The 26,537-nt window shown below is 33.0% G+C and overlaps 1 protein-coding gene across 5 annotated transcripts in view; it reads right to left on the reverse strand.

The window, feature by feature from the left end:
• The window catches only part of LOC124364747, a 149,141-nt gene that overhangs the window by 83,609 nt on the left and 38,995 nt on the right, over positions 1 to 26,537 (reverse strand). For 4 of the 5 annotated variants that reach the window (XM_046820456.1, XM_046820455.1, XM_046820458.1 and 1 more), the window contains exons 4-7: positions 14,087 to 14,175; positions 5,136 to 9,312; positions 1,866 to 2,049; positions 287 to 522 (exon numbers count right to left, since the gene is read on the reverse strand). In XM_046820456.1, coding sequence (XP_046676412.1) covers positions 287 to 522; positions 1,866 to 2,049; positions 5,136 to 9,312; positions 14,087 to 14,175 — 4,686 coding nt within the window. The remainder of the gene's footprint in view (positions 1 to 286; positions 523 to 1,865; positions 2,050 to 5,135; positions 9,313 to 14,086; positions 14,176 to 26,537) is intronic. The other variant, XM_046820457.1, reaches the window with a different exon arrangement.

Consider the following 26,537-nt stretch of genomic DNA (forward strand, 5'->3'; position numbering starts at 1 on the left):
CTGTTTTTATCAAAGCCCATCAAATAAATATAAATAGCATAAACCACACTTTCATCATAATGATCGTTTAAACATTTATTTAATTTTCATTATTTTATGCAAGTATAGGAAGAAAACTAAAAAAACATCCAAAATTAAACTTTCTGGAGCTCTCACAAAAAATTTACACAATTTTATATTTTGGCACTTTATTTTCAATGGTTACAATTGACTAGACTGCAGTATTTGTGTAATCACCAATGCAAAGTACAGAAGATAAAAAAAGTTATAACGCATTGTCACTGACCTGGAGCTACCAGATACAGGAAGACAGGACAATGTGCTCTGGAGACGCCCAGCTGTTGTAGTGTTGCTGTGTCATCTGCTGCAAGCTCTTTGCCGAGAATCCAGCGTTGCACAGTCACCGGTATCTCAAACTGTCGCTCCACCCTGGCCTTGAGCTGAGCCACTGTCATGGAGGGAGACACCTGCACGGGGAATGGCCCCTGATGTGACAGCTTATCTTCCACAAACATGTCCACTCTGCGGCCAATCAACAATACAAAACATGATAAACAAGCTAACATGGAGGGAGGCACCTGCACGGAGAATGGCCCCTGATGTGGACATCTTATCTTCCACAAACAAGTCCACTCTGCGGCCAATCAACAACACAAAAAATTATTGAAAAGCTAACATGGAACACTAGCTTAAGGGTTAAAAAATAACGATAAATCTAATATTAAACAAAATAAAATTATTGTATTAATCTATATTGATCAGTAGACCAAAACTAAAGTGCTTAAGTTATGGGAATCCAATGTGATCAGACAAACTCTCAATAATTACCAAAGTAACTATATTTGCAGGAGCATTTTCCATTCATATTTTCAAGAAAAGAAATTTTTTAGAAAAATTTCAGTTTTTAGTCATTTTTAATGATCTGCAAGAGTCATGACAAAAATATTTTACAACTTTAAATACATAGTTTAATTAAGTTCCAGGACGGCTTAATATTATTTTAACCATTACTAATAGAGCTACAAAAATTTACACACTCTTAGTGCACATGAAAAACTATTTTACCATGTATTGAGTGGACCGCTACACTCCCAGAAGAACAGCCCGCAACGAGGCAGAGGCAGTTTTCAAGGGAGCATGGGTTGAGTAGCAAATTAAATAAACGGTATTCATTAGTAAAATACAATGTAACAAGCCCAACCTCAAAAGGTTGACCCTAACCAATATGGTGGCTTATTTAAATTTCAACACATTTTTAGTATCAACTTTTGTATCAATTAATATTATTTGAAAAGGAATTACAACTGTAACAGAACAAGTTTTCAAACACAAAAATAGAAGTTTGATCACTAAAACAAAATTTATGTTCGTTTATTTATCCTTAAGTCAAGGAGGTCAACACGTGTTCGTATAAAAGATAATTAATGTCAAACACCCAATCTGGGAAAAAATAAATCAGCAACAATATAACAACTGATAATAGCAGGGTAAATTTTAAATGTTGACTTCTGAATGTTTTCATGTCTCATTTACATTGTAAACTGAAAATATGAAGAAAGAACGGTGATTACAAATTTCTCCATCAGATGAGAAACCGGGGTCACTACTTTCACTTTAAAAAATCATTGTTTACTTAAGAACCGTCCTTTATCTGTCATGTTTAACATAGATCCTTTTGTAGTTTTCTTAAAAGAAACTTATAATCTCCATTCTCTATTTCTGGATTGTTTAGTTAGAAGCATTACCTTGACTGTGTACGATGTGATACAGGCCAGCAACTTAACCACATGTTTCTTGTCTTCCAGCAGAAGAAGAGACCTGATACCAAAATGTCTGTAATAATAATCCGTCACAAATCTACTCACGTAATCAAGTCAGTGTGCCTATGTCGTGTGACGCAGCAGTTGACCTTGTGACGCGCAAGCTGCTTGGCGAGGGTGGCTGCTCGCTGGTGTTGACCACCTGCTATCGCCGCCTCCAACTGTCTCAGCAGCCGGTTCACCGCCAGTGTATCCATCTTGTTGCCTGCTGTGCTCTCCAACACTGCTGCTGTAACCGGCAACATTCCAGGATACACTCGTGTTTTCAAATTCAATTGTAATTTAGAGAAAAATACAGTATAAGTCCATTTACGCTAATTTTTAATAAAATAGTATGTCAGTAATGTATTGAACAGCCGTACAATAACTATCGAGCTATAATATCTGTAGTTAACACTTTCACTGCAGCTCTATACTGAGTATAACCATCAAGTATGCTCTAGGGTGTCTGTTGCAGTCAAAACGTTAATGAATCAAATAAAAAATACTGTATACAAAAAACCACATTACTAATTTATGAACCACTTCCTATTAAGGGTATTAATCAATATTTACACTGCCTACTTGTATTAATGCCATTACTAAGCACAAGCCAATGCACATTGTGATCTTTGGCAGCTGTGAGCTTTTAACAATGAACTTAGATGGCCCTTTTGGATTGTTACAAACTCTCATCTTTCAGTGGTATGTGCACTTCAGTGGTTTAAAACAATCTGTTTATGATCTGTAGCACAATATCTCAAGAACTGCTTATGCTTGAATATTCCTCGTCAGAAAACTAGTCCCTTTACTGTAGAATGTTCTAATACTGTAGAAGAGCTATTTTGTATTGATAGCTTTCAGCTGTTGAGAGGGTTAGCTCAGAAATTTAAAGTACCTGCCTTCCATTTCAATTTCAGTTAATTACAAATGAACGTGTTTACGTTGTAATCAACAAAAACCGTTAATTGACTGCACAAAAAGATCTTGGCATCTAAAAATTGCAGTTTGTGGAATTTTACATGAAAATATGAAATGAACCGTGTTCCTAGATTTGTGAATGTTGCAGACCTGCCAGATTACGGGTAATTCTCCACTCAAATGCTAATTTTATCTGAATATCATCCATAGACTCATAAACATAAAAAAGAGCTTTGTGCATCACGGATATTATCTCAGAAACAGAACGGCCTACTTTCCGAAAACACTTTTTTCACAACATAGTCTTATTAAAATGCGACATAAGCACATTTTGAAGCAGAGTACAGCAAATTACTAGTAGTAGTCTTCGAAGGGTTCCTCCTCCAACCCCATAATTGGTCTGAGAGTATCGGCTGCATAATAATCGGTCAGCAAGGGGAGATTGGACACTTTTTTACCAGGCCTTGAATGTTTGATCTAATTAAGTATGATATTTGTTGCACTGGCGGGGGCTTATCTGATTTCTGTCTAGATTGTGTAAATACAGTAAATGATGAAGACTGATGAGAGTAGCTATTAACCTGATACAGTACTAGGAAAGAGTGACAATCTGTGTGTTACATAAAAACTCTGTGGGGTTCTTACATCAAGTGATTTCCATTCCACAAAAATGGGAAAAGATAGAATTAAACTGTCATTGAGACTTTCTCCTCTGTTTTGGCAGTACAGTCCTTACACTAATAACACTGAATAATCATCATGCATGTCCAATTGGAATATAATTTGATCACATCAGAGTGCAGATGTTCCTGGATCTAGAGTTTCAATTAATTGTTAAAGCGTTACCTTTTATATTCTTTGATGAAGACATATAAAAAACCAAATTGGGGAATTACAAGGAATCAGTATTGTAAGTATCAGGGAGTATCATATCAAACCTTTTCTCCCTCAGGTTCATATATTCCCTGTCTGTTTCTATTTACACAGCTGGAAATGATAATAATAGAGGCAAAAACTTTCTGTTACCACAGTAATAATATTACTGTCCATGTATCCATAATGCGTTAAGATCCTATACTCTTAACTCACCATTGTGCTGTTTTGTACAATCAAAAGTGCATTTTAGTATTGTTTACATAAATCATGTAAACTCTACGATTTTAGGTGAGGAGCATACAGTTACAGACATATACACTACCAGTGTTTTTATATACTTAGCTGGAAAGTTGTAATTTTTACATTACAGGACTTCAAAAAATACTCAGGCAACTATTTAAGTGACTGAATCACTGTCACATTGAGCCTGACCATCAAAACTATACTATATTCTAAAACTGAGTGACCTACTTTTACGATATAATCAGAAAGAAGTATCAGTTTATAAAATGAAGAACATGATTCAAAATTGCCTTAAATAATTAGTTAAAATGATTACAGAAGTAAAATGAATAGATCAGTAACTTAAACCTAGATCCAAAGAAAGTTGATGACGAAGAAACTCAAAACAAAACATTTACATCGTTTTGACATCAGAGACACTCATATATATATATATATATATAGGTGAAGTGGTAATCTCAATGTCTCATAAGATACACAATTGAGTGCACAAGATACCAGATGCTGCAATAAAAGGAAAAGGTGAACTGGAGCTAAACTCAAAACTCAATTGTATCAACCCTTCCTACTATATCTACATTATGTGTAACTAATCTAATTATCAGTAACTCAACTAATTTAATTATAACTATCACCAAGTTCTTCCAGTTAAAAATGTGTCGAAACATCGCTTAAGGAATTAACTTCTTGAAATATTTTTGCCTTGCTGTGAAGAGCCATCTTCAGTCAACTGATGTTACACCGAAAAACATGCTTCATTCTCAAGTGTCAAGAGTTTTTCGGTTTAACATCTTCGGTTGAAGATGGCTCTGCACAGAGTGGCCGAAATACGTCACGAAGTGTATTGTGTAAGCAATGTTCAGATGCGGCGTAAACCGGAAGACCTTGATGTTAGTTAAGACACTGACTGTGTCGGCCTAAGAGCGTAAACCGGAAGACCTTGATGTCAGTTAAGACACTGACTGTGTCGGCCTAAGAGCGTAAACCGGAAGACCTTGATGTCAGTTAAGACACTGACTGTGTCGGCCTAAGAGCGTAAACCGGAAGACCTTGATGTCAGTTAAGACACTGACTGTGTCGGCCTAAGAGCGTAAACCGGAAGACCTTGATGTTAGTTGAGACACTGACTATGTCGGCCTAAGAGCGTAAACCGGAAGGCCTTGATGTTAGTTACGGCACTGACTGACTGTGTCAGCCTACGAACAAATATAACTTAATTTTGGCTGCAACGCTTACTAACAATACAAATGCTTTGTAAACCCATATTTTCAGAACAATATATTTTACTCAATTTACCTTTAAAGTCGGCTAGTCCTTTAGGTTTTGTGAGTTCAGCTGTCAACTGACTGATCTCCGCACTTTCACTGGATGAGCTAGAGGTAGAATCTGCAGACGAATCGTCGTTGTGAGTTCTGGGAATATTCGCATAAACATGAATTGGAGCTTTCACATCAACGCCCATCTTTGTTGCTTCTATGCTGGCAAAGTCCCTGGGTCTTATCAACTCAAATGTTCCAATACCAATCTTTCGAGGTTCTTTAGAACTTTTTACATGTACTACGTCATCTTTTACTACATGCTCCTCTACAGTCACTGGCACTATTATCTCCTTCCGGGCAGCTTTCGGTGTTGGTGGTTTACCAGTTACGGATTTAGCCCCTTCACCGTTAGTTACAGACAGATTTGGTTCTATTTTTCGAACAACCCCATTAGTCTGGACGGAAGTTGACATTTTTGGAGTCTTAACACCATCTTTTCCCTTTACTTTTATTTCTTCAATAACAGTTTCAGTTTTTACAAGATAAATCTCAGCTTTCTTATTATTTTGAGATTTTTCAACAGATTCTTTTTTTGTTCCGCTTGAAGCCGAAGCAGCAGGAGTCTGTACAGTGGATTTCTTTATTGCTCCCAATCTTACTGCATCTCTTGAACTGTCTGGAGTACTTGTAATTGAAGTGTTATCTTTTTTATTGATATTTTCTTTAACATTAATGTCTTCTTTCATGTTACTAACATTACCTTGTCCTGACACAGATTTATGCTGATTAGTCTTTTTTGGCAAAGAATTCTTCATCTCTTTTAGTATTTCTTTAACTCTTAATCTTTCTTCTTCATTTGTAGCTAGAGATCCTTTTGAAGCAATCGTAAACAGAGCATCAATTTTAGCTTGATTTATCGAAGGTCTGGACACTTCCATCTTACCTGCTCCTTCTTCATTTTTGTTTTCATTTGATTGAGATTTTTGGAAAAAAGCAAGTCTTGCTCTTCTAACCTCATCCATATCAGATTCTGTGTTGGAACTTGCAGGAGTCTCAGTTTTAGAATTTATTGGAATTTTAGTTTTAGAATCTATAGGAGTTTCAGTTTTTGAACTTGTAGGAGTATCAGTTTTCTTGGTAATCAACACACTGGAAGAACTTTTCCCTGTGGGTTTATTTTCATCCTTTATTGCAACTGAACTATTGTTACCAGCTAATTTTGACACACCCTGACTAGTTTCACTCAGTGAAGAAAGTCTAGTCGCAATGGCACCATTAACTTTAGAAGTAACTTTGTCTTTCTCTAAGACACTAGATTCTGTTGTTTTATAGTCATTTGACAGAAGTCCACTGACAGTTAGTGGCTTCAAATGTTCAGTTTTTGAGCTACTTAGAAGTTTACTCCCATTGGAATTAACTGTTGTTCTATCTGCCAATGCTCGTGTTTTAATCTCAACTCTGGGTTCTTTATCTGAAATAACACTTGATACAATTTTTGGCTCTGTCTGAGGTGTAGAGGTTTTTACCACAGAGGTGCTGTTAGATTCACCTCCTTTAATAACATTAACAGCTATAGTTGCTCCCATATTGGCATTAGTCAGTTTATCTATGACATCTCGCCTCACGGCTGGTCTCCACATGTCACAAGCTTCACAGGTGACTCTCCACCTAGGGTTTTCTAGGGTACACCGAGGACAGGTCCAAATACTGTAGTTCTTGGAGGGTTGTGCCTGTGGACCTCGAATCTCATTCACATCTGCAGCAGGCTTTATTATTGGGGTTGGTGTTGTAGACACCGATCTTGCACCATCATTGATAGTCGACCCTGTAGAAGTTGCAACAGAACTTACAGACTCTGACATTTCGGCAATAGTAGGTATACTTGGACTTGGAGAATGATGTTTTCTGATCTTATTCGCCTCATAGAGCACCTGTGTTTTGGATTTTTCTTCATCAAAATCCTCAATTTCCTCAATAACAACTTTTGGCGTGGCAGCTTCAGAACTTGAAGATGAGCCAGAATCATCTTGATGGAAAACATTCCGCCGTCTTTTGATGCCTGGTGAGCCTGAAAAACTTTCTTTTGTTTCAACAATTACGGTTTCCATCTTATAACCATTACTTTTTGTGACTGTCTCTTTGACAACTTTTTCTTCCGAAGTTTTCACTGTATCTCCTGAGATAGAAAATCTTTTCTCAATACCTTCTTTCGTGAATATGCTTGGGCCTTCCTTGGTAAAAGCAGAATTTACTGTCACTTTAGTAACACTACCTATGGCATTGAACAACGAAATAAGTTCTCGAGCTCCAGATCTCTTTGGAGGATCTTCAACAACCTTTTCTTCTACAACCTCAATTTCCAGCTCTGGTTTTGTATTAGTTTCTAGTGGTACTATAGAATTATAAAATTTAGCATCATGTGCTGCCAATAGAGCCTTTTCTCTTTCTTGTTCTCTCTGCACAATTTCAGCCGCTTCTCTATCCAATTCACTAATATTAACTAACATTGATATTTGTGATTTTCGTTTTTCTTCTGGCTTCTCAAATCGAGAAAATATACTGGATAGTCTATAGCTGTTGTTACCACCATTACTGTTGTTGGAGCTGCTATCATTAACATGAGAAGGATTTGTGTCTTGGGTTATTACATTTCCTCTAGCAATGGCAATTTCAGGCATCCAGTCATCAATTTTACTTTTGTCTTTTTTCTTCTCAAGACTTTTTTCTTTGTTGATTATGTTCCTTTTGTACCAAGGTCTTGGAGAAACAGGAGTTGGAGTAAAAGGCTTAGTCTCTGGAGACTGAACTTCAGTCTTATTGGCTTTTAGAACACCTTTTTCAAGTTTTAATGAGTCATTACACACTGTATGGGACATTTTGCTGCTCTGAGTTGGAGAAGCAGGAGGCGTTGACAGTAATAGACTTCTGCGATCAGCGGCAGCTTGAAGTTTGGCGATGTTGTCAATCAGCCGCTGTTTTTCATCAGGAGTCAAACATCCTTGTGGTGTGAACTTGTTATCAACTCTCTCACCACTACTGATATCTAAGGGAGGCAGAGGCGCATGCCTCTTCTTTCTTCCTAAACTTTGGGTTCCTAACACTTCATGATTTGCTGTCCTCTCCTCTTTATCACTTACGCTGTTTACAGCAGGAGGAGGAGGAGGAGCTTTTCTTTTACCCTTGACATGAACAAATGATTTTCTATCTTTAGCAGAGTCACTGACTGTTCTACGATGTCGAGGCTTGTTTAAATTTATCTTACTTGAAGGATCATGTTTTTCAATATTTCTACTTTCATTTTCATTATTGTCTTCTAATCTAATAGGAAGGCTATTCTCTTTTAGTTTTTCCTCAATCAGAGGGGGAGGAGGAGCTTTCCGTTTCTTTCTGCCCAGAGTTGAATTTTTACTTCCAGGAGATACCTCATTGACCTTTAAGGAATCTAAAGAGTTATTCAAGTACAAGTGCCTTACATTCACATCATCAGCACTCCTATGGAGGGTACCACTTCCGAACAAATGGTATTTTTTCTTTAAAGTAAGATTCTTATCGAGTTCTCTGATCCTATCTCTCTGTTTTAACCTGTTTCTGTAAGTCTCGGTTTCTGGACCAGCCAAGATTCTCTTCTCGGGTGGATTAGCAGCTCCAAATGGACGATAAAGCGCAGGATGAACGTAAGCGAAGCTGCTTGCTGTAGCAGTGCTGAAGAGTGTGTCTACGCTGCCGCAGCTGGAACTGAAGTTGCGTATCAACTGAGGTGAAGGTGGGGCTGATGGGGCGAATTCTGCATCAAATTCATCACTTTTGCCATCTTTTCTAAACCAACGGAAGATGGAGAATATGGCACTCGTGCTGCTGCGCTCACGTCTGGAACCCGACGAACTGGCTGAGGATATGAAGGCATGACTCGAGTCACTCTGTGAGCGTCCATGCTTGGTAAACTGCTGACGTCTCTGAGCGTACAGTGAATCTATTACAACATCTGAGCACTCGTTATATTGTCCGTTCATTCTTCGACTCTGCCCATTGTTCTCAGTGAACAGGCGGAGTCTCTTCTTCAGAGAATCCTCCTGATCTCGCTCCTCTACCCTGAGCGTGGTCTGGTCCTGTTCCGTGGTCGAATCGTCAGGCTCCGGCGGTGTAGGAGACGGCGGAGGTGTTGGAATCCTCCTCTTGTGTCGGATTGCAGGCCTGGGCCCTTCTGCTACCAGAGGCTGCAATCACAACAGAGCCTTTGCTGTCAGCACTCGGCTACTCTCTGTTAGTCATGCTTAGCCATGCTTCACACACTTCACAAACGTTCATGCAGAAGCTTTCATCACTTTTGTTAGAATAGGTGATACTTACTTTAAAAAAAAAAAACACACACTTCTCTCTGTTATTTAGCACAAAACATCATTGCACAATGACACCACTATTGTAATTAAACCGTAAGTATTTTAACTCTGTGATGTTTAATTTTAATCTCTTATCTGATATTGTAGTAAATATACAATGTGGCTAGTTTTACTGGGTAACCACTACATTTCATATAAACAAAATGATCTATCAAACTATTTTATTCAATTTTCTGATTCATTAAAGAGGCTCACTCTGCACTCAGTGACCAACCATGACACTATGACTACTTGCTTTGCATACCTATCATGTAGTGCTGATATTTATAGTTTTTGTCATAACTACATCAAAAGCGAGTGCTCATATTTTCCACCTAATCCAGTTATGTTAGTGACTGTAGTAGAGCATTTTTCAGGTTTCATGGAACTATTTTTGCAATGAATGCAGTTTGTAATGTTGAGCGCTGAATGCAATGACAACTTAGCAAAAGTTTATGTTGAACATTGAGAAAATCCAGCAGAAAGAGGGTTAAGAAGTGGTATTTTTAAGGTTATACATTAAATTCTAACATATTATTTTACAGCTTTATGTCCATACAAACATTCACAACATTATAAATTCTTAAAATTTCAACGTACAATATGAAAATTCATAGATGTCACAGAATATCAATCACAACAATAAACAAAATGTTTCTTGTGTAATTTATTTTTGATAGATGTTTAATTCCGAATTAAATATACTGCTCCAACACCTAATAAGCTCAGGCAGTCTTACTCAATGTCGTGTTTTTACTTATAATTTAAATACTATCTATACAACTTGTACCAACTAAACCATATTACAGAAATAATTATTGTTGTTCAACTCATGATTCTAAAGAACATTTCACTTATTTTGGAAAGCAGCTGGTTTTTTTGTCAAATATCGGAATTACCACTTATTACTCTATAAACTAAAGGACAATATATTTTTTCAATCAGCTTTTACATTCATACTGGGCTAAAAAACTAATTTTACATTTATTTATACTGCATTTAACGACTTTATAATTATTTTCAGTATTTTTCATTTGGAACAATGTTATTTATTACATATAAAGTTTATAGTCGTTATATACAGTTTATGAGGAAAATAAATTTGACAAAGTTGGACTTCGCAAAATATACACACAAATGAAATATATTGTACATACAAGTGAAAAGGTACATACAAATTTTTGTTTGGTACATAAATTGAAACACTGTTCTACATACTCTACCTATGCATCTCATCTTATAATCTAGCAAATGCAAGACCATATGTGTTAAGCAGCCAAAGCTGACACCTTGCAGAGTGTGTTCCGTTTGTTATAAACAAGCTTGCGATTGGTGTAGCTAAACTTAGCATCATTAGTGACTAAAACTAGCCAAACTTAAGCTATAATTAGACAAACAACATTGGTTAGCTCACTTTTTACATGCTTTTATATGACAAACAATTATTTTCCTTTTGTTAGCTTTTTTTGTATTTATTGTACTGGAAAAACTGATACAAGATTATGCAAGTAGGATATTTCCATACAAAATTAACTAATCTTTAATTGCCATATTTAAATTGTTAAATATAAATTTGTGTTGGAATTTTGTACTTTGATTCAAATTAATTGATGAAACCAAAATCATCAAAACAGAAAAAGGATTCAGGCAGCAAAATCTGAGGTTAGAAATACAGGGTGGCCCATAAGTCAGTTGTCAGAAATGAAAATACAAAGTTACCAGAAAAGTACAAATACTTTATTTGTACAAAGTATTGTATTATTAATGTAATTATTATTATTTATTTTTAATTATTAATTTAAAGAGTATCTAACCTACAAATAGGTGCTCAAAATGGCTTCCACGTTGTTCTATACAAACATCGTCTTACAAAATTGCAAGTGACAACTGACTTATGGGCCACCCTGTATATAATTTATTTAGAAGAATTTTTAAACCATTATAAATATCTTTAATTCGAGAAAAATTCTTATTATCCAAAACTGTTATGAAAGCCTTCCTTCACTACTGATTTACGATTTCTACAGCACATTATTATTTCTTAATGGAAACCAGATGTAAATTTGAAAAATAACCACTCCTACCATAATTAATTACTTTGCTATTTACAACTATAACAGATTAGAGGAAAAACACATTACACATTGTTTATTGTACTTGTTTAATATTGAAAACTATATATTATGTTATCACATCTCTATTCATAATGCACACACTACCTATGATACAGGTGTCTCTTGTTTATAATTCACTAAATATATTAGAAACAGAAGAATAGGGTAACTTATAATGTATTGCGTTTCAATTGAAAATGTACAAATCTAAACACCTTTTTCGCTGTGTTTATTTCATCACAGAGGATTGAGCTGCTTCTGAGTGTCAGGTATTTTTCATTAAAGCAGTGATATTTTTAACAAGTTTTTTAAGTATTACCATTTTTATAGAAAAAGCTACTGGTACAATATTTCTGTATTATTTTATTGTTATTAAAAAAACAAACTTTGCATCAGTTTACAGTACCATTGTCTAAAATAGTATATATTGGATTTTTATATGGCTTCTTTCAACCCATCAGCATACTTATTTGCTGAGCGTTAGTGAAAACTATAACTTGTGGGGTTGGAAAAAATTTCATTTCTGTCTGTCTGTCCGTATGATATCTTGAAAACAAGCTGATTGTAGATTAGTGCATGAAGCCTTATTTCTATATGAAGAACAATGAGTTAGATAATGGTGAATGTCACTCCATAGGATTTTGCTGAGCATTAGCGGATATTTTTAAGTTGGTCCTTATGGGCAACCATGATGTCAACAAGAAAATAATCAAATAAATAAATTTGTAAGCAGGCTGAATTTACTCAAAATATTTTTAAATGTGAAATATCAACACGTGTATCCTAATTATCCCAACACATCCAACATTACTTCATGGTAGCTTGGCGTATAGACTGTTATTTAAACACTAATATGAAACACAATTTAATGAACAAACATGTGGCAAGAATCTCAAAAAAAGTTTGAAACTTCATTTCTACACATACAATAATGAGTTCTACAATGTTGTATGTCCAACCATGGAATTTGGATGAGCATCGTTGAAGCCTCAGTACTCAGTAGGCTGACACAATTTCTATTTTTATTTGCCAGAGCATGTACAAATTTCTCTACTGTATGATTTTTTGTCGTTCTATCTGTCAATAATGAAATAAACGATAAACTTGAAATTTTGTATCGAAACTCAGTGAAGCCTGTTCTGCAACATATGGTGTGGCACGCTAATCGGTTCACATAGTTAAATTAAAATTTTCAAACATGGATATTTTAGAAATTATATTGCCTGATTTTCAAAATAAAAATTCATAGTGATGTAATTAAAAAAAACTATGTATACATCTTATTAAACAATTATTAAAAAATAAAAAAGTTTTTAATTGTACTTTAAATTCCATTATATGCTGAGTTTTATCATAGTAAGACCATAAGTTTAGTCTTGTGGTATGTATAAAATCATACATATATATATATATATATATATATATATATATATATATATATATATAATTTCAATAAACATTGAATCGCAAAAAGTACTTGCTCCGCCGGGACTCGAACCCGGATCTCTCACTTGCCGGGTGAATGTGCTACCATTACACCACAGAGCCCTCACTTTTTACGATTCAATTATATTGTATTTGGCCGTATCTGTCACATATGCGTTTAAATAACCAAACTAACATAAGATGGGAAGACCAAATACCTGTCAAATGACTTGTTTACATTTATTAAATTTGTATAAATGGCAATAGCCTAATTTAATTTCAATAAACATTGAATCGCAAAAAGTACTTGCTCCGCCGGGACTCGAACCCGGATCTCTCACTTGCCGGGTGAATGTGCTACCATTACACCACAGAGCCCTCACTTTTTACGATTCAATTATATTGTATTTGGCCGTATCTGTCACATATGCGTTTAAATAACCATATATAATATATATAAAACATTTTCTTAAGTTAGGTTAGGTTAGGTTAGGGTATCTAATGTGCTATAAATCGTTGACATTAGAAAATGAAAACACCTAAATCGAGTGAAAACCTACACGCGAAATTCTGTCCAAATCAGCTCTTTCAATTAACTATCGCTGACGAGATTAGAAGGTTTAATATTTAAATGGCTGATTAATCCCTTTTGTTTACATACACTGAGAGACCCTTTTTAAGAAAACAATCTTTCACAAGGACCCCACACTGTAAAGCTAAATTCTACCTTTTGCATTATCCTAATACCACCTACAGTATATGAGCAGACAGTAAAAACAATGGTACAATAGTTTTCTGATAGCCAAATTGAGGGTCCTACCAGAAAATATCTCCATAATTTAAACCCGGAACTTTCAATAGTATTACGAATGAATCACAATAATGAATATTTTTATCATTGTTGGTAACATCACATGAATTGGAGTCAAAACTAAAGGACTTGTTACAAAAGGACTCACATTGTTGACTTTACATATATTCACAATTTGATTAACTGAATAGTTTTTCAAGTTAGATAGAAGTTACACTGTTTGAAGAATCATGTTTACTAAACCACTATCCTAGTTGATTACCTCAGTATTGGGTTGAGGCTGATGTTGCGAGTCCCTGGACAGATTGACCACTGGACTGTGTTCTGCTGCATTCTGGCTCTTCTCAAAAGCTAAAAAAAGTATTCATTTAGTTGAAAAGTATATTAGCAAAACACGTGTTTTAAATTTCATAATTCATTCACCTGCACTATACCCATGTTTTAGACTTAAGAGCCTGTCAAAACCTAAAAATTAAATTCTGACTATGGTTTTCCGAGGGTTTCCTAAAAAAAGTTGTTTTGTTACGTTCAAAATTGCATATCTCAAAATGATTAGGTCTGAAAATACCGAGAGCATTTTTATACCTTCGTTTATCCAACAAAACTTATTTTAATATAAGAAATAATTCCCAAATAAATAAAATATTTTTATTATTAATATATACAATTTTATAAATAAAACCATAATTTTATAATAAACACAATATTAACCCAACAAGAGTAAAAGGAGCTTTGGTACAATTGCCTTGTTCATACTGTACCAACAGTTTAGTTTTCATGCAACAATGACAAATTTTGAACTACAAGGATTTAATAAAAACACTATCAATTTGAAACCAGGAAGAGTCAATAAAATAAGAGAATACCAAAAAATCCCCCCCTCCCTCCACCAATGTTAATTCCATTAATTCACAAAAGAATTTTAACTCACATCCTTGATTGAATATTATATAACAATGTCGGAAGAAAGCTTGATTTAGTAGCATGAATTTATTGATTTTATTTTTTTTTTTTAATTTTGATTTGAATTTTTTAATTTTCTGATGGACTGCAAACATGTAACTTATCAGGTGACAACATCAAGACAGTGCAAAATGTCTGTGAGTGGATTTTCAAAGAATGTTCTGGAAATACAGGAGGATAGGGGAATACATTTTCATTTAGCATATTTCAAAAATTTTCTTTCCTTTAACCCTTTAAGCACCGGCCAAATTTAACTTTTCTTTATGAGGAATACCAGCTATATCTATCTGGGAACTAGCGAAGGATTATGGGTTTATTCTGGGCCATTGTGCACTTTTTTATATTATTGCCTTTAACTACCTTATTTATTAGTAAAAGTTCATGATTTATTTTTAATTGTCCAAGAAGAAATCCTTTAGCAATACAAATACTATAACAAGAAACAAATAAAAACCAAAAAGTTATATAACAGAATCTACTTCCCTTAAATGATAACAAATATTTTTCCTATTTGTCTTAGAAAACATATTTTAAAAATTTGTGAGTTTAACTACTTAATTCACTGAATAATATATCTAAAACTGTACAAAATAAAAATTTTTTATAATTTATATTGAAAACACATTTTTGAAAAATAATTTTGCAGCTGCTTAACAGTTGCCTGGTTATCAATTCTGTCTATATTTGAACTTAATAAACAAAAGAAGTATTATGTTATTATATATTATTATTATGTATAATGTATTCTTAATCTATGTTCGTGATCAGATTAGTACAACATATGATCACTTTGACTAAAAAATTAATAATACTAAAGTTAAATATTTGGACGATAGTATTTCTCGTCACTTCTCCAAGCATCCAGATATCCAGACATTAGTACCCAAAAGGTTAGTTATTTTCACTCATTCATATTTGGGCTGAGATAGTGAACTAAGTCTACAAGAGACAACTATACCAATGGCAGGAAAGTGTTTATGCTGTTATTGTGGCAATCAGCAGGAGCTGCAATGAGTCGCTTACTTCTGGAGTAGCAGGATGTTCAGTATGGGCAATGTTGGGGTTAGAGGACACCTCCCGTTGAGATCCCATGAGGAGGGATAATGGACAATATCTCAGTCTCCTTGGAAGAAAGAGAGGTTAACCCTGCTCCGGACACCCTCTTCCAGCCAAAACAGGCAAGGAAAAAACTGAGTCATATTGAGTCATTTTAACGTAAAGAGGACCTTAACCACCCCGTTATCCTTTGCAGTAAAATAGACCTGCCCTTTCCACCGCCATTACTTCAACACTTGCAGTTAGTGTGAAGAAAGTTCCGCTTCTGGGAACAACTACTGATGTGACATATTGGATTTGCTGAACCTAGTATAAGTTCAACTGGCAGGTATAAACCAACCAGAAGTGAACCCTCATGAGACCAACTATCGTTGCCATTGACAGAAAACCATTGTTCAATAAAATCATTCCTATTTTTTTAAATAGTACAAAGCTGGATGAGCATCAACTCATCAGCTGACTGGCACAAATATTTTTTTGTTAAGGATACTATTTAGGAACATAGAATGTTTCAATGTACTGTGTATATTTTGCAGCAAACAATTGTGGCTTCTTGAATAGAATCTGATTTGAATTTGAAATCAGGTAAGTAAAATTATAGTGCATCAAATTTCCCAGGGGACTTCACAAACAGACACTAAAATTGACTTTGATCTTGCCTTCCCAACTCAAACATTTGATACATAAAGAACAAAACATAAAAATGTGCAATATTCACATACTAAGTATAGATACTCAAGAGAGCTTGTAACAAGGGAAATTGCTTTAACTCGAAAAGTGTTTAATGTAACTGACAAGAATACACCTTTGAACACTTTTGTTTTCTTTATTGGTACAATATACATTTTGGATTCGAAGAATTCATCTTCAGGTACTTGTAGAGGTTGAGGTATTGAGGTAAATAAATACACAGACCAAATTGGCATATGTTTTAACTACCTTGGTGGCTAAATTTTGTATTTAATTTATATAGTGAACAATTTATATGATTTAAAAGTCTATCAAATAATACATTTTTTGTTAAAAAAAATCTTTGACATTATTAATAATTACTTTAGGATTAATTTTGGCACTTCTGTAAATTTTAAAATGTTCTAAAGTTGGCAATAGGTGACTTTTTTGCATGTGTGTAAAATTTCAGATTGTTTGAATTTGATGATGTCTTCAATGTGTTCATTAATTCTAATTTTGAAGGATCAGCCAGTTTGTCCAATATAGTGGTTTTGACAATTGTTGCATTTTAATTTTTATACTATCCACAAAAGTGTTCTAAGGTGTATTCTTGTTACTTAAACTGGAATAATCATCAATGTATTTATTTTAAAGAAATTCAAAATAAATTCAAATTTTTTAAACATAATCATGATGTCCTTTTAATAAGTCCAAATAAAAAGCACTTCTGGAATACCCAAAGCATTTCTCCAATAACACTAGATATAAAGTATATTTTCTCAGAAAATAATCAAACATTCCATGCAAGAAGCATGCTGTTGCCTAGTTTATAAATTTCATACAAATGATTAACTTCAAACTGTTTTTGACATAAAATCCATGTTTATAGAACTATCCTGACAAATTAAACACTAAACTGTAGAATAAAAACATTAAACATTTCTTAAATGCAACAACATAGTAAGATACGGTTTACAGCGGACAGCAGCAATATCCGAGTCAGTCGAGCAGTATCTGAGTCAGTCGCGTGAGGAGTCAAGGGTCATCACTGCTCGAACATTGACTAAGGTTGCAAGTGAAGGTCGTTTTGATGGAGGTAATTCTGTCTCAAGTGTTAATCAACCAAACACAATTGTCTCTGCCACTTGTCTCACCGCTTGGTTTTATTCATCACAGATAATGAGCAAGTTTCGCAACGTACAGAGATACTGTTGTGATTCAAACGAAGCTCATAGTAATTGTGTTGGAACAATCGGTCTCAGCAGAAAAATAAATTACAAAGTTCAGAAACAACATATTTTGGAGTAATTTCAACTAGGGATACATTTTTATTATTTTGCAGCTATAAATTCGTTGATGGTTGTTATAAATATAAATCAATGTTCCAAAATGTATGATTACGTTACAAATGAAACAATATACAATTAAATACTTTAAAGCTATGTTTAATAAATTTTGTTTAAACAACATCCATATCAGCTACACCATTTCAAATAATGGTATATAATAGTTTTAGCAAAAAAGTATTAAAAACTTTGTGTGCACTACATAAATGTTAAAATGAATTGTCAAATATTAAATTTAAAAGTAAAGCATTACATTAGGTAACAAGTAACATGTTATAGGGTTAGTCAGATTATTTGCTAGTTTTACTTATTAATATTTATTCACCAATTTTAAACAGTCACAACTATTTAATAAATACTCGTAATACAATCTTATATTCAATATAGAAGGTTGGTCCAAAAATATAGAAAATGTATACATTATATTATTCAACTACGCTTAAATTTAAGATGTCCCTATTCAAACCTTTAGAACCGCTATCTACTGCACAAGGGGTTAATTGAAAACACTACATAATCAATGAATCAATCTAAAACACACATAAACAAAATTAACTACTTATTTATTAAAAGAACATATACTGTATACTTCATTTCTTGGAACATGCAAACCAATTTAATATTACCTGTTCTAATGCTTCAACACTTTAATATAAGAAAGAATATATTTATTAATACTGGAAATGTTTGAAATAGCTTAAAAGATATACAAAGAGTCAAATTGCACAAAAAAAGTTTAAAATATGACCACTTTTTTAAAATTCTTAAATAATTACAAAATCTTTTCATTGAACTTACTGACAGTATCTTTGTATTATGATCATAAACAATCTTTTCTGCACAAAAAGTTTTTTTTTAATGTGTTATACCATCATTAGTGCATAAATTATAAAATAAGAGTGTGCAGTGTTAATTTTTTTCCTGGTGTTTTGTAAATTGGGTTGCTTGAAGACTTCGAAGACGTAAAATTAAAATACTATTCCCTAAAACCTCTATCCATATAAAGTGAAACTACTAAATTCGATTTACAGTAGTTTTAAAAAAATAAATACAATACACATATATATATATATATATATATATATATATATATATATATATATATATATATATACTTATGCCTTCAAATTCGTAGCAATATTGTAAAATGTATAAAAGCTAAAGTAATTTAAGATGTTTAATCGTTTATAACTAATCATTGTCACTTTTGAATACGAGTAACTCAACTTCAACTTTATAACCTCCTATGCCAACAAGTTCCTTTGTTTTAACACTGAATACAAAAACTATACAGATAAAGGTTTATCTATGACGATAAGTGCAACAGAACTATCGTACACTGCACCCGTAGATCACAGCACACAAAGAATTTAAGTTTAATACTGTTCTCTTTGTTTTAAAAGTCCGAAAAAAGGAGGAGGCCTAACTACGAAAGAAAAAAGTACTGATAAGATAAACACAAACCGCATCAATATATTCATTATACTTGCCGATAACAAAGAAGAGCTGATCACCACCACCGCACTACACAGATCGGGTAAACAGAGAGATCGTGATACAGACAGATAGACAGACGGAGGGATAGACAGACGACAACGAACTGGCGAGCCGTCACACAAAGCAAGAGGTCGCTAATTTTAGTGCAGTCCAGGGTGACGTCACGAGAATTGACACCCAGTGACGACGATACGTGTCGCACCCCCTCCCCTCCCACCACACAACACAAATCACTCATGAATTTTATAAATTTACTAATTATTAGATCGTGTTACAGTGTACAGCGCGTGAAACAAAAGATTATTGTTGCTATTATCAAACTTACGATACGGTATGAAACGTGTTAGTGTTAGTGTTCGTGTTTTGTGTGTACTCTCTGTGTAACGTTGTAAATCTCCTTCTCTGTGATGTACAAAACTTAAACTATCAATAATAGCGCCACAGTTTTTGTGACTACTGTACTTTAATTCTGTCTTGAGTACATTTTTTGCCTATGTATTATTCCTTTCTTCACAGTATTGTGAATTTCAGTTCTCCAAGAACATCGTAGTTGTGATTAAATATTTTATGTTTACCTTGGTGGTCTATGCAGTATTATACTGCTATAAATGACTTAAAATAGGTAAACTGTTTCATTTGAAGAGTATACACAAAATATAGTAACTTTATTTCGTTATATTTTTCTGTGTTGACGTTTTTGCTTTGTATTCTTACAGCACTACAATATTTAATATTTGATTAGATCTTTTATATCTTAAATACAGGTTTAAAGAAATATAGAACTTTGTTCACTAAGGTCTCTTATTTCAAACTGTGATCAATTAATTAACATATCTTATATATGTAAATAAATATAAATATATATATATATATATATATATATATATTATACATACATATCTGAATGTATGTATCTATTTATTGAGAAGATGTGAACAGTTTTATTTTTTTAGTATTAAATTAGATTCTAGTTGAGGATCTCCTAGAAAAACATTTTCAGTTTTGGTTTTAAATAGTAGAATTAAGACAAATTATTAGTTCAACAACATTTATTTCAATAGTACAGTTTTAAACTAAATAAACCAATTTTAATAACAGCTTTACTGCTTTAGACATGAAAGGTTAGTTTTAAAAGCTACCCCCCTCCCCCCAACTTATTCTGCCACTGGTGTATTGTGCAAAAATAAATAATTTAGTGCAAATTCAAGACTGCAAATTTATATCTTTGTTACTGTCACTCCAAACTTGCTCTCATGTACAAAATCAAAAATAAAATATTGATTTGATGTCTGGCATACCTCTCTATAATGGATAAAATACCAATATTTAATAAGATATGCAAAACTTCCATCTTTTGTTTGCTCTCTTTGTTTTACTTCAATAATTCTTTGAACTCCTACATTTCTCTTGGTTCTAGGACTAAAAATAGGACAGCTTGAAGTTAAGCATTGTTTTTATAGAGTTAAAATCAAGATGGCAGCCAGTACAGCAGAGTCGACATTTTCTGTCCATTATCCTGCTGGTTGATGCTGACAACTATTATTTGCATGTGTCACAGTTAAAAATTTAAAGTGTGTCAAGTTAAAAAAAATGTGACATGTGTAAAAATTCTGTAATTTTCTATTCTTAACCCTCCTGCAAACCATTCTCCCCACCATCAAAACTAGAATAGCAACAGTTAATAATTGCTCTCTCATGGAAAACTTTTTTCTGATTTAAAAAGAATTATGTTTATGTACATAAGACTAATTGGCACTCGCCATCCAGACTATAAGTATATTTGTGTATCTTTAAGATTATTTATTAAAATTTGTATTTTCTATAAATGGCACAACAAATTTAAAATTATGTTTATAGTCTTCAAGATTTTGTGTATATTTATAGTTTGCGTGTGTTTGTCAATTTAATTTTATTACTGAACAGTTTTCACTCAATAACAAGCAAATCAGATCAAATTAACATAAAATTTATTTCAGAATTTACTAACATACATAGTACACTTAACATACACAAAATTGGTTTCACATGGGCCACAGAGGCTTGTACGTGGTGAAGATTTGATTTCTTGTTGATGTGCACAGCAGTATAACAATTATTAACATGTACATGTTATGTATATAATACTGTTCAATTACTTTCCATCTCAACCATGTTTTCTATGAATTAACTGGTCAATTAAAATACATGGTGAAGTGATGATATAAATGGGATAAAACATTTGTATTCGTAACTGCAGTAATTTAATAAAAGTGTTAAAACACTGTTTCTTTAAAATCCTAAAAGTATTGCTGTGTAAAATAATCATTGGCGGCCAAAATAATTTTGGACAGCACAAAGTTTATTGTGAGTTTATCTGTAAGCAAACCCATGTACTGAGCTAGCTAGCATAGACCAGTCTCAATAACTCACTGGTGAATGAATGTTGTGTTGTTGTGTTTAAAATAGCCGCCTGGTGTTCAATGTCCAATAGCTGACTGCTGGCGGTCAGAGGCACTTTTCCCTTACATGTAACAATCAATCGAGTAATATAATAATTATCGACTTTTGATTCAATTTTTGTCAACTTACTTCTGTCTTAAAGTGTTCTACAGGTAAAATGTTGCTATATACTTAATATCTAAGAAAGAATAGTATTATAGCAGTATTTTAATTTGTTTGCATTATAAACCAAACTGAAGCCACAGTATTACAGATGAAATTGACCTACAGAATTATAATATCACCATTCTTGAATGGACTAATGAATGTTCAGATAGTAACAATGTTAAGGACTACAACATCTAACATCTCCAAGATAGCAACGGGGGTGATTTTTTTAGATAAGATCAGTTCAATATATAAAAATAAACTTCAATTCAGCGTATAGAAGTCAAACCACACAACGATTTTCAAAGATTAATTAAGATATCTTAATCAATTCTTGAGAAATAAAGTAACTAAATACAGTAACTTACAGAAAACACCAAAATCATCATAATACACAATGGAAGTCTTAACTCAAACTTTCAAAAGAATACAATCCAATCCCTTTATCTCCCGTCACAACAACATAATACAAACTATTCATTCTCTACCTGTCCCTAAACATAAAACAACCCATTTTAAAGCATCTTTCTTTTAAATAGTCAGCATTTTTCAAATAAACCTACCTTTAGCATAGAGAGAGTTTCTTACATGAAAAACTTTTAAAGAATATATTATTCTTCAAACTAATATTTATACTTTTGATGGTTTTTGTGTGAATTCACCTGTAAATAATTTAGATGTGGAATATCATATTTCACCTAGTTTTAGCTTTACGTTACTAGTGTTTTAATTAATATTTTTAATTGTTATTTAGGATTTAGTGTTCTTATATCTCAATAAGCCTTATAACAGTGTAATATTCTATTGTGCTAATAAATCATTTCAATCAAGAAGTTGCTGCAATTCTACTTATACACTACATAAGTTAAAAATGTGCCTAAAACAATTTTTTTTTTCAAGAACCATATATCTTACATCACTTTAAAGAGTACAAAATGTTCTACCATGTAAAAAAAGAAAATAATGTTTTTTTATGTGCAGGGACCCCTTAAATATTATTAAACTAGCACTGGTTTTAGAAATTTTATTTTGGGAGTATATATAAGAAAAAATAGTATTATCTTATAATTTTGTCTCAATAAAGAAGAATCTCATTTCATACATTATAAATAAAACTGAGCTACAGAATGATGTCACCACTTTTAAATCCATTGTAATACATGTTCTGATTAGTAACAAAAGGGATTTTTTAGTTTCATTTATTATTTCTGTAATAAATAATGCAGCAACATCATTTTGCATACGTTACAACAACATAAGAAAGAATACAAAATATTTTTAAAATTATCTTGAGTAGGCCTACCATATTTTATATTATACCAAAATTTTCATCCCAGAATTTGTTTCAAATTATTATTTTTGTAATTGATTTGACAAAATGCTCAGCTCCATCCTTTTTAGGGATCAAAATATTTGGAGAAGTCATGGTGGAACACATTTTCAAGCACAGGATTTGTTATAACCAGTATTTATTATGAACTTTTTTAATGGGATTTCCTACTGCCAAATATGTTTTATGAAGTAAAAAAGAGTACCAACTTTGGAACCACCATTAAGCAGAGTCCACAATTGTTGAGCCTTTTCGGTTCAAAGCAGTGTTAATTATATCTATCAAAACTGGGCACTTTTCTGGGAATCGACACCGAAGAACATAGAGAGTCATTCTTGGTGCCAACAAAAGCACTATTTGGCAAGAAGCCTAATGGCAAAATCAGCACCTTGATCTTTATGCCTATATGATTTCTGATCTCTGTAATTCTTTCACAGACAGATTTAGTGATGCAAACTAACAGCTGTGCTAAACTTACACATCTCTGCTTAGGAATATTTAACTGCCTTACAAAAAGTTAATTGCGCTTTTTTTGTTGTGCATTTTGCAGCTTTGTATTGATAAACTTTAAAAATTTGTTTGAATAAACTTAATTCAAACTTGAACTTGAAACTATTAAACCAAGTCTCAAATTATATTATGTTCCTGTATCTAATTTAATGGGGTTAGAAGAAAATGTATATAACTTTTAACACTAGAGAGCCAGTAACATTTCACAACAACATTTAAACATTTAATAGAATGTTTAATTCTTCTCAGTATTCTAAATTTCGGAAAATAATTATGATAAGATCTACAGTATCCTAAAACTTAATGGGTGAACTTTACCCGCAAACTCCACAGCGATGGTTTGGCGGACGTGAAACTTCGCATTTCCTACACAGTAAAATCATCTATTACAGACCAGATGATTTAGTTTAAAGTAACTAAACTCAAAATTTACAGTTACTTTTGAATCATACAATTATTTCCGTGTTATCACTTTCTATTACATGTGAAAAATTATTTACTGCTTTAAGGCCGATCTTGAACATTGTACATTTTAAATCTACTTTTTTTATTTTAACGAACCAACACCAAAAATAAACAAGACTCTGTGTGTTGTGTGTTATCGGCAATGGCGTGGCTTGGGGCAGTAAGGTAAACCCAATGTGAGCGTGAGTCAGACCATGTTTGTTGCTGTTTTGGCAATAAAGCTGCTATTAGTGTCTCAAGTGGGTCAGGTCTGTTTACTCAAGAGCTGTTTATTTGTCAGCTGTTGAAAAGTTTAAACAGGAATGTAAGCAGATCCTATCCCACATAAGCGAGGTGGTCTTGCTTCCCGAAAACCAATAAGCCCACTTTCTGAAAACGGCACTGAACATTTTAAATTTGTTTCATGTTTTTTTTTTCTTGGAAAAGTTCTAGGAATCACATTTTTCTAAATTGAGGCATAAATTCTCAGTTTTAATAACCCAGAAGGTACAAAAATTATAATACTACATTTTGAGGATAGAAATCTTCCCTCTTCTTCGTGTGTCAAAATAATCCTAATATAAACATGCCCAAGAAAAATAAAAAACAAAAATGTGTGGCAATGTAATGCCACTCAAAAAATGACGTATCACTAACTGGTTCACCTACAGCATGGAGTCCAGACTGGAGAGAATGTACCCAAGCGATGTCACTACACTAGAGCAAGTGCACAAACAACACCTCACACAAGCATCAGTGAATGTGGAAGACTGACGAGAAAATCAATGCCGGCAAAATTATGTTTCCACCTTAATTTATTATTTTTATTGTGCTCACTTTCTTTTCACAGGATCTAAGGTCCATATAGACTGGAAGGATGAAAAGTACAAAAGTAATGAGTTGAGAGCAACAAACTTTGCGTCAATGACAAAATCTCCAATTTGCAGCCATCTGGAATTATAAATTATTTGTATAAAATAAATCCTTTTCTATGAAGCTACAAGTTCTGTTTGAGTAGCATTACTATAAAGTATAACATTTCACCTCAATAGAAATTTTGAGTTATTATAACCACGCTCAAATTTAAGCTTTATATAAAAACACATTCTGATGAATAAAAAAGTTGTATAATTTAAATACTGTTTTAAACACTACTGGGAAACAATTTTTCTACCAATATTCATCATAGAATATTGTTATAAAAGCTACATAATTCAAAATATAAGTGATAATATTTCTAGGTGTGCCTACGATCAAGTTTCAGAGAGTAGTTTGTATCGTAACATCCATGGTGTACACAACAAGCGTTAAAACATATCTACCACTAAAACTAATGGGTGACAGTACAGTTGACTTGACTTGTCCACAGTGAGCTATGGGTCTATTTGTGTCTGGATACTGAACTGGAGTCTAAACATAGAAAACCTCCTGCACTTTCATCTATTCTGTGGTAACCATGAACCTCACACTGTAAAACATTCCTGCCGGGACAATAGTTCATTGTCTTCTATTGTTTATCACTCTCTTACAATACAATGGGAACACAATAATTAGTTTTGAAAAAACTTCTTCTGACAGCTTTCAAACATAACAGAACAGTATTTTTTAAATATAATAAAAAAGGTAGAGTAAACCACACCACGTGTCACGTAACAAGCTTTGGTAAGGTTCAAGTCTATATCTACATGTATTACTATGTCACAAGTTAAAATGTTATTTGATTGATTGTACTAGTTTTTTTGTAAATTTTCTTATGTTATGTTTTCTCATTACCATCACGATTACCCCTAAGACCAATGTAAGAATGTACATTAACAATTAACCAAAAACCAAAGGAGTGCCATGCATATCATCGAACTGATCGAAGGTCCCGATATAGAAATGAAGCTTTATGCAAAGTTATAAGACTATAAGGTGAATTTGTTCTCGAGGCACTGTGCAAACAGACAGACAGATATGATATTTTTCCATGCCCTAAGCTATAGGCTCCAGAATCCGCAAAATAACAAATGTAAAATTAAATATTAAGTTGTTATTTTTTACAGAGTAAAAATGTTTCAAACTAAATAAAGACTTCAGTTTTATTATTTTTAATATTTAAATCGTAAGTATAAAGCAAATTGTACATTTTCATCTTGTTAAACTTGATTTGTAATAAAATTCTGCATCCAATTGATCTAGGATTTGTGTTACATATTCAGAAAACTACAATACATTTTGTAAACTTATCTGTAACCTGTATTTAGCACTTTGTGTGAAGTATTATATAATTGTATAAAGGCTATAATTTAACTGACAATCTTTTATAG

The sequence above is a fragment of the Homalodisca vitripennis genome, chromosome 6 (assembly GCF_021130785.1).
Source record: "Homalodisca vitripennis isolate AUS2020 chromosome 6, UT_GWSS_2.1, whole genome shotgun sequence".
Classification (NCBI taxonomy): domain Eukaryota; kingdom Metazoa; phylum Arthropoda; class Insecta; order Hemiptera; family Cicadellidae; genus Homalodisca; species Homalodisca vitripennis.